The 13,171-nt window shown below is 45.5% G+C and overlaps 1 protein-coding gene across 1 annotated transcript in view; it reads right to left on the bottom strand.

Annotated features, from left to right (window-relative positions):
• Positions 1-4,721: 4,721 nt before the first annotated feature.
• LOC114067304 (potassium channel subfamily K member 16-like) overlaps positions 4,722-13,171 on the bottom strand; it is a 13,709-nt gene continuing 5,259 nt past the window's right edge. The window contains exons 3-5 of the mRNA XM_027902628.1: positions 10,148-10,314; positions 8,430-8,598; positions 4,722-5,661 (exon numbers count right to left, since the gene is read on the bottom strand). Of these exons, the coding sequence (XP_027758429.1) occupies positions 5,345-5,661; positions 8,430-8,598; positions 10,148-10,314 (653 nt within the window). The 3' untranslated portion in view covers positions 4,722-5,344. The remainder of the gene's footprint in view (positions 5,662-8,429; positions 8,599-10,147; positions 10,315-13,171) is intronic.

Genomic DNA, 13,171 nt, shown 5'->3' with positions numbered 1-13,171 from the left:
CATCTCACCACAAAGTACAGCTACAGTTTCCAACCACATACATAAGAGTAATTGAAAGAAAATTTTGGAAAGTCTTTGTTCAGGAGACATGTCTCCTAAATCATGTTGAACTGGTAATCAAATGGATTCAATCATTGCTCTAACTTAAACTCAGCAAAATGAGCCTTTCCAAACCCATGGTAGGGAGTTATTCTAATCGAGTCCAGGACCCCCTTGTGATAGAAAATGCTGAATTTTCTAAGCAGATTTGAGTTCATGTTCTGGGTTGGAGGTGAGGCTGGCTATGGGATAATAAGAGCATTGACAGAGTTCTCTGGAGGCAGCATTTTTGCTCCTCTGCAACCTTTTAGCCCCAGAATAGCTAAATATTGACTTTACTAGTATGGAACAGCAATGTTGCCCCGGGCTGGTCCTCAGCCACACGTGCCAGAGATCCCAAGGGATCTCCTTCCCTTACAACATGAGAGACGGTATAAAATCTGTCTTCAAGACCACTTTGAATCCTGCTGGAATGGTACAAGGGGATTTGGCTGGCACCAAAAGCTGGTGTTTTTTTTTTTTTTTTTTTTCGGGTATGATCATGAGGGATGGATTACAAGCCTTTGGAGAGTGATTAGTTATGTTTGTTAAACCAGTTCCTAGCTGGATCCGGCCTTTTGGTCGGGAGTCAGGAGAGGAAGCTTAAGTCCAAGTGTGACGGAGTGGAAAACATCATGTGTGTGGCCCACATTTAGCAATTTCTGTAAAAAAGAGTCCCACTAACTAGATGATGTTACATTAACTGAGGTGTTCCACTGCTTTGAGTCGTGTCTCTGCTTCCAGAAAATAATTATCCCTCCAAATGAACTGACTATTAATTGAGGCAGACCTCAAATGATCCCAAAACAGCCCGTACACTAATTAAAGACAGATCAAAGTATAGTTTCTCCTGTTCTCTCTGGAGGCAATTGGATTTCTGAGGGAAAGATAATTCCTCGTGGCTTTTCCTTGGTTTCAAGTTGAGAAATGCACCGTGTTTCCTAGCTGGCAGCAAAGATGTGGGTGATGTATGAGGAGCAGCCCAGACTGAGTGCAGGAACACGCTGCTGCCATTTAGCCCAAGATAATATATTTCACCATCACACGCCTGGAGTTTTTCAGCAACTGGTTTAATGTATTGGAAAGTATTTGGCTTGCCTTGGAAATGTTTCCCGTTTGAAAACAAGCTGCAGTGGGAGAGCTGGCAGTTGCACAGGAGGCTGCTCCGCGAAAATTGGATTTCCCTGAGCGGCGCAGTGGGAATGGGTCACAGCGAGGGCTCTGAGCAGCTCCCAGAAAGGCTCCAGGCTGCACAGATCTGCCAGTGGAGAACTCCTCCCCTTGGTCTCCAGAGGACGGCTGTCACCTCGTAGCTTGGCAGAACAGGGATTTGGAAAGGATTTTATTCCTGGTTTCTGTCCCTTGGGCAAGGAGGACGTGCAGAAGAAGAGCACAGCCTGGCTTATACTCATGAATTAAAAGTCTTGGGATTATTTTAAATCTCCAGCTGTGGAGCAGAATCTCCATTCTAATTTTGCTCTCAATTTTTCTCGATATTTTCTTAACCTCAACAACCACAGAAACACTAGCTGGCTCTAATTTGTCAGTAAGCAACAACAGGACACCTGGTCCTGGTTGAGAGAGCCAAAGGTCTCATGCATGAACTCAGGTGACATACTGAATTTTCTCTGGGGCCCCTATTACCTGCACAGGAACCAACAGCTCCCCCTCTCAGGGGTGATGTGAGGACAAGTTCTGCTGCTGTTGTGATAATGCTGAAAAAGGCTGCTTGCTCCAGCCCTGGAGAGATTTGTTGCTGTGCCTAAGCCCTCCTGGACACAGATTTATTGTTCAGCTTAAGCACAAGAAACAGTATTGCATCCAAAAAAGTTCCTCTCCCACCCTGGCTTGCAGCTTTCCTGGGCTTTTCCCTTGCCTTTCCCAGCAGAGACGACCACACACCCTTTGGTGCTGGTTCTTTATTCCTCGTATCTGCAGCTCCTATCTCCACCCCTCACGCTGCATGAGGCCCTGCCTGCCCTCCAGGCTGCCACAGCCTGGGCCAGTTCACCCTGCTCCTGGAGCCTGCACCCAAACCTGCCTTTTTGCTCATTTTTTTTCTAGCCCAATCCCTTTCCCTGTGGGACAGGGGGTGGGAATGTGTTATCCACGGGAAGGTCGTGCCTGGGGCACGTGATAGGAGTGTACTCCATCTCAATGGCACCCTGCATGCTGCCAGTGAGGGTCCTTGGCACGATGGTTTGCTGACAAAAGGCCAACACGGTCCCAGCTGACCTCCACAAAGTTGTCTCAGCGTGGGTATAAGGCAGGATCCCTGGGTGGACCAGTTTGAGGTGCCCATCATCCCCATCTCCTTCTTGTTTTAGCCCTTAGCAAGGTCGTGTGAACTCGATCAAAATACAGGGCGGCTTCCTCTGGTTCCCACTGACAAAAAAAAACCCCCGAACTGCACAGCGGGGGGTGGAGTAAAACTACCCAAACTTGGCAGGAGCGCGAAGGGAGGGGGTCTGCAGCACGCAGCCACGAGAGGGCAGGAGGAGCAAAGCTAAGACCCTTCTTCAAAGGGGCTCCCCGCGGGGCTGAGGATTTATGAAGGACCGGTCTTCTTTCTCCGAGAGGCTGAGCTTTCTCCTTGTGGACGTGGATTTCTGTGTTCCCAGGCTGGCATCTACAGCTGAAGGGACACCTCAGCTCTTGGTGCCCGAAGGTGGACAGCCCCATGACGGGGCATTCCTGGCTAATCTTTCCTCCATCCCCCGTCCCTGGGTAACTTTTCCAGTCCCTCTGTGCCGCATCCTTTCCTGGGAAGGGTGGCAAGAGGAACGAGTCAAAAGGTGAATCACCTGCACCCTGTGGCAGTAACTGCACAGGGCAGATGGACTCGTGGCAGTGGGAAGTGCTTGGGTTTCAAGGCTTATTGTTAAACATTCACCAGTGCAAAGGAAATAGAATTTGTCCTGTTTTGCTCAAAGAGCCACTGTCTGGCTCTGTTCTTGCTGATTACAGTCAGAGTCCATGGGATGTCCCTCTTGCCCTTCCTGAAATGTCTATAAAAAGCATCTTCAGTTGTTCTGCGTTGCAACGGGACATCACCAGCTTGTTCCAGGGCTGGGTTGTGTTATTTGTCACAACGGGGAGCAAGTGGGACAGCGGGAAGAAGTTGAAGAAAACTCTTCCTTGGGCTTGGAAGGAATTATGAGAGGCTGTGCAAAATGACTATTTCACCCCCAAGGCAGGACCACCCCTCCCTAAACCATCCCTGACAGTACCTCCACTAGACTGGGGGTGGGGTTAACAGTCCTTGTAGGAAGGGATGGGGGGAAAAAAAAAAAAAAAAGAAGAGAAAAAAAATTATACCTGGAAAATTATAATGTGGGTCAATGCTCGGTCAGAGGGAAAAACAGAGATGTGAAGAGATCCCTGCCTGGGAGCATTCAGCTGCTTTCTCTGCCTGGCTCTGGTGTTGCCCTGTGAGAGCAACGGGATTCCGGCTTGCACAAGGACCACTGTGTCCTATGATACCCCTGCTACCCTTCCCTAATTTCAGTCAGTTCTTGTTCCTGCTGCCTCAGAAAGGTTTACTGACAGTGAGACATATGAGGTGAAAAGTCAGCCTTGAGGCTAACACTGGAAAATATTTTGTGGAGGGAAAGAAAGTACATATTTGGTCAGGTTTACATGCCAGGTCTTGAAACAGCAGAACTGTTTTGGCAAGAAGCATGATTCTGTTTGACTGAAATAGTAATGAATCTAACTTCAAGGCTGATTGCATCTTTATGACCTGAAATTACTTTATAGCTGTAATTTATTCTCCCTTTCATACAGGAATAACTCTGGCAAGGACTGGTCTTGCCGTAACTAACACCCAGAGGGTGATCAAAGAACAATTATTCAGTCTGACAAAACAGGAGCTTGAGGGGCTCACAAAAACCTGTCAAGTGACATGTTCAACACTGTCAAAGAAAGGCATTTTGTGTGCTAAACCTGTGGACTGCCTTGGGTGGGTCCTGTGGGTGCTGGTGTGAGTTCAACATGTGGGGAAGTCCATGGGATTTGATGTACAGAGATCCCACCACCTGTTTTGGACAGTTTTGAGCCCCCAACTGCTGAAAGAGGGATTTGACCCCAGCGCTGGGTCATGACAGAGCGGCCTCTTTCTTACACTATTTGGAGGCATGATCAGAAATAGGGTATTGGACTAGGCTGACTTTTGGTGTAACCATATACACCCATGGGACATGTGTCTATGACTGTGTCCATCCCAGCTGCTTTGCCAGCACTTCAGGTTTGGGTTCCCCTGCACTTTTGACACACAGAAGGCACATGACGCATAGATCAAGCCTTTGAAGGTCAGTCTCTTCACCCAGAGGTGGCCTGCAAGCCAGACAGTACATCTGAGAAACCATGCCCAGATCTGGCATTCTTTTTTTTTTTCCACCTGGTTGAAGGTTTAGACACCACTCGCCCTTGGAAAGCTACAGCCCCTCAGAATGACTTCACAGTTCCCATGCAATACAAACATAGCAGCAGGGCTCTGATGCAGTGAGGACTCCTCCCTTCAAACTGCTCTCTGTTCTTCTGAAAAGCTTATAGAATAAAATTATTAGAACATTTGAATTAAAGACATGGGTTTATGTGCTCTTCACAAAAACTGTCAGAAAGGTTTTTCAGAGACATGGGGATAAAAGGTAAAATTGCCTTTATTCAACCTAGTATAAAACAGGAAGAGGTAGAATGAATCATGTCTAACATGCTAACCTTTTCATAACCCTGCCCATTAGATGCTTCTGATGTCTCTGAACTGAGCCCAGGTCTTGCCATTCAAACACATCTTTCAGACCACAATACTGTATCCAATATGATGGCTCAAATCAGGCATCTATTCAGTTATATACCCTTATTTCTTCTTCCAAAAGTGCTATGCAATGCCTCAGAAAAGCTTGGGCAATGCCAGTTCGTGGAAGAGACATGATTTCTTGCAAGCAGCAAAATCCAAATAGAGCCAGCAAGCTCCACCGTGCCCCTCCTCTGCATTTTTTGTGAAAGCACCTTAAAAACACGTTGCAAAGCAAGTGCACTGCTCAGGTTGTTAGCACAACCCAGCTGCAAACTGAGGAGCAAATTTCTTACCATTAATACTCAGGCTTTCTGTAACTTTTGAGTCTTGAGTTCTAAAAAGTCGTATCTCAGCAAAAGGTAGGAAAACTTTATTTCCATGGGATTTTCTTTAGAATAATTAACTATCAACTCTCCAATGAAGAATTCAACTCTTATATGTTATGGCAGTAGTTGTTCTATTAGAAAACTAATTTTTTTCATTTTCTGTGTGCTCAGAGTCTGCTGTTAATGGCTCCATTTTCTGTGCATCCCCTCCAGCACGTGGTGGTAGTTGTTCTTCTTCTGGAATAAACTGAACAGGCCAGCATCTTCTTTGCTGGCTTGCTACATTGTCCTTACTCACCTTTCCAATTTGCTGGAGATCCTTGACAATTATTTTTTCAGTGTCTTCAAGTACCGTTGTCAATAAATTAAACAGCAGAGCAATCCAGGCAAGGCCGAAAAGAATCCAAATGGCCACCACCACTCGATAGTAGGAAAAGTAATTCCTGCCAGACTGTTTGCCTGAAGATAAGGGGAGAGAAAGAAGAAGAAAATTAACAAGTTAAAATTGCCTTGCCAAAGTGAAGTGGAACAGTTTAATGAATGCATCAATATATTTTACACTGAGAACTTTAAGGTGACTTTTTCATTGTAGTGGAGACTCTCACCTCCCCAGCATTAGATTAAGGCTGGGCAATGGTTTATTGTGTTTATTGTTGCAGTAAACTGATATATGCTAGCACAAATATGCTGGCCTGTCAAAAGACACACAGGGATTGAAGTGAATCATTCCATGGTTCTATGATTCGGTGATTGAGGTGAATTAGCATGAGAGCAGGATATTTTTTCCCCTTATAGCATTTCACTCCTAGTTTAACTGCTGCATCTACAGGTAAATGCAATTATGTGGGAAGTAGTGTTCAATTGTATTGTATTATCTTGGAAATATTCCCAAACTCCCAAAGCATAGTGGGCTGCTATAATCACACAACCATTACTACCTGGGTTACTGTAATCCTCTGTATTTATATAGAGTGTGATTATATCCTAGTAAATACTTCCTTTAAATGACAGGTACCTGTGTTCATACAAAGAGACTAGTTGCAATTCCTACCTTACTTTTCAATGGTTTCAGGAGCTTCCTCCATTAAAAAAACTAGGTGACTGATGAGAATTCATTGACACATGCCAAGAACACAACTTTCTGTACTGGAAACCAGTGAACCAAAGCTCATTTCATGCAGTCCAACCCTCTTAGCATCAGCCAGCATCTCACACCTGCTGTTCTGCGTGGGTCATTTAGTCTGATTCTTCACACATCAGCAATCTACCCCCAAGACACATAAAGCATTTTCTCCTACTGAACTTGGTCCCACACAACATTATCATTGTGATGCAGAGGATGTGGCACTGGCATCTGCAGGAAAACTTGGTGATATTGCTTATTGAGTGCTCCAAGTCACTGCCAGGGGTGGCTCCACATAGTTGGTAACACAGCCATGTACATGGACAGGGAGATCTCCACAAACCTGCTGGATCACTTCCCTTTGAGAACCTGCGTGGAAGGAGTCAGGATGCTGGCAACTCTTGTCAGATCCTGCAGTGCTCTGAACTGCACAGATTACTGTGCAAGATTTTTTGTTCTTTGTCATCCAGGAGCTCTGGAAACGGGGTAGGACTGGGCAGGTTTGTCCTCATGGATTGATACCCAACAGCTGTTTCTTTTTCTTCTGCTGGAGTTGAGTTGGCAGAGACATTCTCAGCCTTCTGCTCTTATCCCAAGTTCATGATGTGGGGTTAGCAAAGCAACTGGCAATATCTTTATAATGTTAACTCAAAACTGGACTTGAGCAGGGCACATACTTGGTTAACAGCCCACAGGGGAGTTTCATCCCAGAGGTATCACCTGTATGCACATGTATTCCAAACACTTAAATCCAGTCTCTGCCACATTCCTTGTGTGCCTCCCTACCCAAAACAGGCTTAGCTACAAACCAGTTTTGAATTCATAAAATGCAAATAAACTCAAATCTGTTCTGTTCTGCTTGGCCAGCACAAAAACATTTGTCATCTGTAAGCGATGCCTGACACTCAGAGCAGTTACTGATTGTGCTTGCTTCATTGTGAAGATGTGAAGCATTAAACTTATTACCATTTTATTACTGCTGTTAAGGCAAATCAAGGTAAATACTGGCAAGGAAAAATATTTCAGCTCCAGTTAAGTCATCCTAATGAAGGTAAAACCATAAAGCCAGGAGGCCTACCTAATTGTTGTTTTAAAATAACAATTAAAAAATTAAAACACAATTAATTGCATTGTAAAGTAATATGGTTTCAGAGGAGGAAAGTGCTTTAGAGGTTTTGGTGGATTTCTGTCCCTCAGAAAGGAACATGAAGCTTCCAGATTCTCTGTAGGGTGCTCAGGTATTAGCTGCACAGCTTCCTTCGCTTATCCCCACTGAGGAGAAGTTCAGGCTGGCAAGATGCTGGCAGAACAGGTTGTTGTGGAGAAATCTTTGATTCTCCATGAAGTCCAGGTGTTTCCTTTCTTCTTCTGTGGACAGTGATTTGGCTCCTGGTGAACATTTTGGAGTTCCTCTGGAAATTCTTCAGAGAGTGTATTTTGGTCAGCAGATCCACAGAAGCGTTTTGAGAAGCATTCTGGAATGCTTGGATGTGTCTTAAACAGTTTTTCCTCAGGGGAAGTCCTCAGCTCTGGTTTGTGAAGACAGGGAACCTTCAGAGATGCTCAGGAGATCAAAGAAGGCCACTTTTGCAGTGATATGTGTCTTTAAGCCCACTTCTCAAAGACTGATGAGTACTTTTCTCCACTTTCCCACGACTGGGATTTCCACCTCTCAGTCTGTTGTGCAAAATCATGTCTTCTGAAACTTGACAACTTATTTCTTTACTCTACACTTTGAAACATAAGTCTTAGATAGCTAAAGCAGTGATATGTGCCTTGTTTTGTATGATTGTTGCCAACTGTTCCCATTTGGTGTGTACAAATTCCCAGGCTCATTGAATTCTCCCCTTACACTTCTCCTTCCCTCACCAAAATACTTGTCTTCTTTGCACCCCAAAGCACCTCATTTCATTATGTTTGTCAGCACATAAAATCCCTGAGAAAAGAGTATTTCCCCCAGAACTGTACAAGGCAAGGACTAGTCAAAGACTCCTGTTGACAGATTTGTCTCTACAGCCCACTGGTGGCCTGTGCAGTCAACCCACAGGAATTACAGTCATAAACCTGCTGTTTTGATGTGTCTCCTCTCTGCAGTCAACCTTACCTACTACATAATCTCCAAAGCCAATGGTGCTGAGGGTGATAAATGCAAAGTAAATTCCTTCGCTGTAGGACCAGCCCTCTGTTATCTGGAAGAAGACTGATGGCAAGCACAGAAAAACTAGGATCCCCGTTGCCAGGAAGAACAAAAGGGTCAGAAATTTGATCTTCTTCTGAAAAATAAACCAGTTCAATTATAATCATGATTTGACACGCTAGTAGGCCATATATAATGGTGGCTGTTCAAAGTGGGTGGCTGTCTAGGGCCACAGGGATGGAAAGATTTCTACTGAGTGCTTTTCCTCTGGAAGCACCTCAGCCTTGCTTGGAAGTAGGGGGAAGCCATGTGTTATGGGTGTTGCATGTCCACAGTAGCCCTGGAAGATGTAGTCTTTTATCTGATTGTATCAACGACCATGAGTGCAGGAGGAATTCCTGTCCAATGGCTTTTTCTGGTGTCAGACTATGTCCGCTTATCACTAGGTGACTTAATTTTTAATTTTTAGGTATTCAAGGTTGCCAACTAAAGAACATTTAAATTTGCCTGGGAAAACAGATTTTTTTATAAAAAATATTTGTACCATTTCTGACAGTATTATCTTCAAGAGTCTTGATTATTGACTTTATTTCTCATTGCATCAGTGCCACAGCTTTTCTCCTACCCAGTGGACATCTTACTGCAAGAAGACCTTTAACTAATGAGGTCCTGATAAAGAAGTGCCTGGACAGTGACTTTTGAACCATTCTACTTCCCAGCAGTCATGAAGAAGCCTTGACTGGAGAAAAAGACCTGTTATATGTTAAGATCTTTCAGCCAGACACGCATGTAGTTCATGTACAGATTTTTATAAGTCCAGATTGCCTGAAAATCAACTGGCAACGAATAATTTTTCATGTCTTCATGCATTGTGCACTTGCTTGTGTCTGTACCTGAGCAAGCCTTAATTTCTACTTAAGTTTGTCAGATATGGCAAGAAATTCAGCAATCTGAACAGGGTTATCTGTAGCATTCACACCTTACCCTGAAAGAGAACAGTAGGAGACACAGAAAAGCTATTCTCACTTCCTCAGCAGTGGTGAGAGAAAGCTGCAAATAACTTGGGACATACACCAGGCAAGACACATCTCTCCTCTAGCCCTTTACAGGTGTCTCCTCACCTTTCAGCACCTGGGCTCAAATGGACAACTTCAGCCTGCTGCTTCCTTTCTGCCAAAGTCAAGGGTGGAGAGGGAGTAAAGGACTGTGTAATGAGTTAGGAGCAGTGACACACTATTCCTTGAGTCAATATTCACTGAAACCTCTGCAGCTCACCTACTTCTAACAGCTTTTCACAGCTCTTCTGCTTTTTGCTGCCTCACCAATGAGATGTTTAATCAGCTTTACTGGTTATAAAGGGAGGCGTTTATTTCCCTAGAGTGTTAGGTCCCGAGGGAAGCGTCTGGAGAAGTGGGGTGGGACGCCCACTCTCTCCACTGATTGCTGAAGGGGGTTGGATGTCTCCATTTAGATGGGAAGACAAAATGCATCCCTTTCTCTGAATATCTCCTCCACAGCTGCCATGCCTGCTTAGCTCCGTGAGTGAAGAATCTCTCTCTCTCTCTCCTAGCACATCTAACACAGCATGAGAACAAATAAAATAGAGGATAAGGTAACATAAAACTTGAAGAAAAAAATCCTAGAAGTGAGCATATAACTGTGCCTGAGCAAGTAGAAACAATTACCTTTCTCATTCCTTTCTCGTACAGGAATTTCCCCAGCTTTTTACACAGCAGTGAGAGCATCTTACCGACACGGTGCAGAAAAACTATGTTGAGAGGGATTCCAAACAGAGCAAAAAACACACAGAAGATCTGTCCCCCAACAGTTCTAGGATGCAATGTGCCATAACCTATGAAAAAAAAAGATTGGTTAGAGAAGATATTTCAGAGTACTGGAGCAGCCCACAGTCACATTCAACCCTAACCCCAATGCAGCCTGCCTGTGACCCCAAAAGATGTGGTTAGCACTTCTCAGGACACATGCATTCTTTTCTCCCCTGAAAAAGGCAGTAAGCAGATGAAGTGATTCACCCTGCATGTTTGGGGCAACGCAGAGAGCACTGTGTGCTCCCAGCACAGCCTCAGTGGGAACAAAAGTTCAAAACAGAAGCAGTTATGGGAAATGTGCCCTGTCCTGTAACAAGTACATGGAAAGACAGAAAACAGAAGTCTGAGGATCTGGAAGACATCAAGGCTGGAGTCCCAGGCTGTTAGAATCACAAGCAGCCATCTCCAGCTTCTTGTTGTGTGTTAGTGACCTCTCTGGCTAAATCCCAGGAAGTTGGTGTGTCCAGATACTGGCTCCGGTCCCAAGGAGCGCAGTGTGCATTGGAATAGATGGTGCTAATTAGTCCAGCTCTCTCTGATAGCTGATTTACTCACGGCAGAGATATTTGTCCTTAAGTCCTACTAAAAGAGGATTTATCTCAGTAGTGGAACAACTCCAAATGTCTTTTAATGATCCGGAGATTCTTAGACTCCACGAGGTACATCCCTGAGTGCACAAGTACTGCACTTTGTGTTCGCCCTTATTCTATCAATGACCCTGGGAAAAGGCATTTCCCAAGCACAGTTCATCTCAAGGCATGCATTACTTGGAAAATGCAATTTTTTTTTTGGGGGGGGAAAGACAGATGAAACAACTGAGTGATTTTTTTGTCTACAAGATCCCAAATGCATGAGCTGTGTTGTGCTCCTGTTGCAGAAATATTCTATTCTCATGGGAAAAAAAGCTGGTGAAGAGGAGTAGAAGTACCTGGCATGCCTTCACAACAGACCTTTGTGGCGAAGGTGCAGAGAAACAGGCAAATTTGTACATTTCCTGGGACAGCCTGTGCTCCTGCACTGGTTTTGGCTGGGATAGAGTTAATTTTCTTTCCATTAGCTGGTATGGGGCTGTGCTTTGGATTTGTGCCGGAAACAGTGTTGCTAATTAAGAGATGTTTTGGTTGTTGATGAGCAGGGCTTGCACAGAGTCAAGGCCTTTTCTGCTCCTCACCCCCCATCCCACGGATGAGGAGGCTGGAAGTCGAGAAGGAGCTGGGAGGGGACACAGCCGGGACAGGTGACCCCACCTGAGCAAAGGGACATTCCAGGCCATCTGATGTAATGCTCAGCATACAAAGCTGGGGGAAGAAGAAGGAAGTGGGACACATTCAGAGCGATGGCTGGGCTGTTCCTGTGCCACTGCACTGGACAGGATGGAACTCCAGTGAACGTGAGTTCACTGTCAAAGGGACTGTGGATGAGTCCAGGTGAGGAGCAGGGCACCCTGAAGCATCTGTGGCTCTGGATAAGCCTGTGACACAGCGGGTCCATCTTAAAGGGCCTGTGGTTATGTCTGTGCCACAGCAAGTGTACCTCTGAAGGAACTGTGGCCCAGGGATGAGTCCATGCTGCAGCAGGTACACTGGATCATCAGGAGCTGTGGGGTAAGTCCATGCTGGAGCAGCTCAAAGCTGTTTATCCATGTGTCCATGGATAAACCCATGACAGAACAGGCGCAAGGTTATGTTGGAGCAGGGTCACTTCTGAAGGGACCCTGGCTGTGGGTAAGGCCATGCTGGAGCTGGTACAGCTCTGAAAGCTTTGAGGCCCATGGATAAAGGCATCCTGGAGCACGTGCACCTCAAAGTGACCGTGGCTGTGGATAAGTCTGTGCTGCGGCAGGTACAGCTCTGGAGAGACTGTGGCTCACAGATAAAGGCCCCATCTGGAGCAGGTACAACCCTAAAGGACTGTGGTCTGTGGATAAATCCAAGCTGGAGCAGAGGCAAAAGGAAGAGTTCATTGCAATGTTAAACCATATGACCTGGCTCAAAGGGACCAGGGCGGAGATTGTAAAGGAAATACATTGTTGTAACCTGTGACCTGAGTTGCGTGTTCGGGGAATTACTACAGCAGGAGCCACCGGAACAAATGGAGAAGGCTGGTAAGAAGCAGTCAAGTGCAGCAGTGACCAACCTGAGCCGCCTTTGGTGATCAGTAACTCCACCTCACACAGCTCCCCTCCTGTCCTGAGTGACCACCACAACAGCTTGACCCAAAGTCATGGCCTAAATGAACTCACTGGGCATTTTGTGGACATCTGTGGACCTTTATGGGCATTTTACAGACATTTCACAGGGGTAATCCATAGACTAAGGGAATGATATCTGTGTGTTATATCAAAGGATGGGAAGAGTGGTGGTGAGTATTGAAAATGTATTTGGATAGTGTGAGACTTGAGCATGATGTAAATGGTATATGAAATGAGGGGTGGCTGTGCTTATTTTGGCGGGGGGTAGCCTAATTTTCTTCTTTGGATTTGCACTGAAAACAGTGTTTCTAATTCAGAGATGTTTTGGTTCTTGCCTTGCAGCGCTTGCACAATGGAGCCAAGGACTTTCCTGCCTTTCCTCTACAGCAGGAGATCTCCACATGGGTTCATGCAACACCTGAACACCTGCCAGGACGCTGGGACAGCGTGTGGGCCTTTGTGATGTGTAACACTCATGGATCAGTGGGGCAGCTGTGCTCAGGGTGCAGTGGGAGGGAGGCCTCAGCTTCACTCTGCAAAAACATAGATTTGACTTCCCCTGCATGAGAGTGTGAAGCAGGTGCCAACAGAATGGATTTTGTGCTTAAGCTTGGCAGGCCTGCACTTTTTGGGATGCATACTTGAGAGAAAGGGAGAAGCAGGTGGGAGCAGGCAGGTACTTCCTACCA

The sequence above is a fragment of the Empidonax traillii genome, unplaced genomic scaffold (genome assembly GCF_003031625.1).
Source record: "Empidonax traillii isolate 1590-97213 ecotype Southwest subspecies unplaced genomic scaffold, ASM303162v1 scaffold893:size250192, whole genome shotgun sequence".
In the NCBI taxonomy this organism is placed as follows: Eukaryota; Metazoa; Chordata; class Aves; order Passeriformes; family Tyrannidae; genus Empidonax; species Empidonax traillii.
The sequence above is the reverse complement of the archived record's forward strand: the minus strand, read 5'-3'. Positions and strand labels throughout refer to the sequence as shown.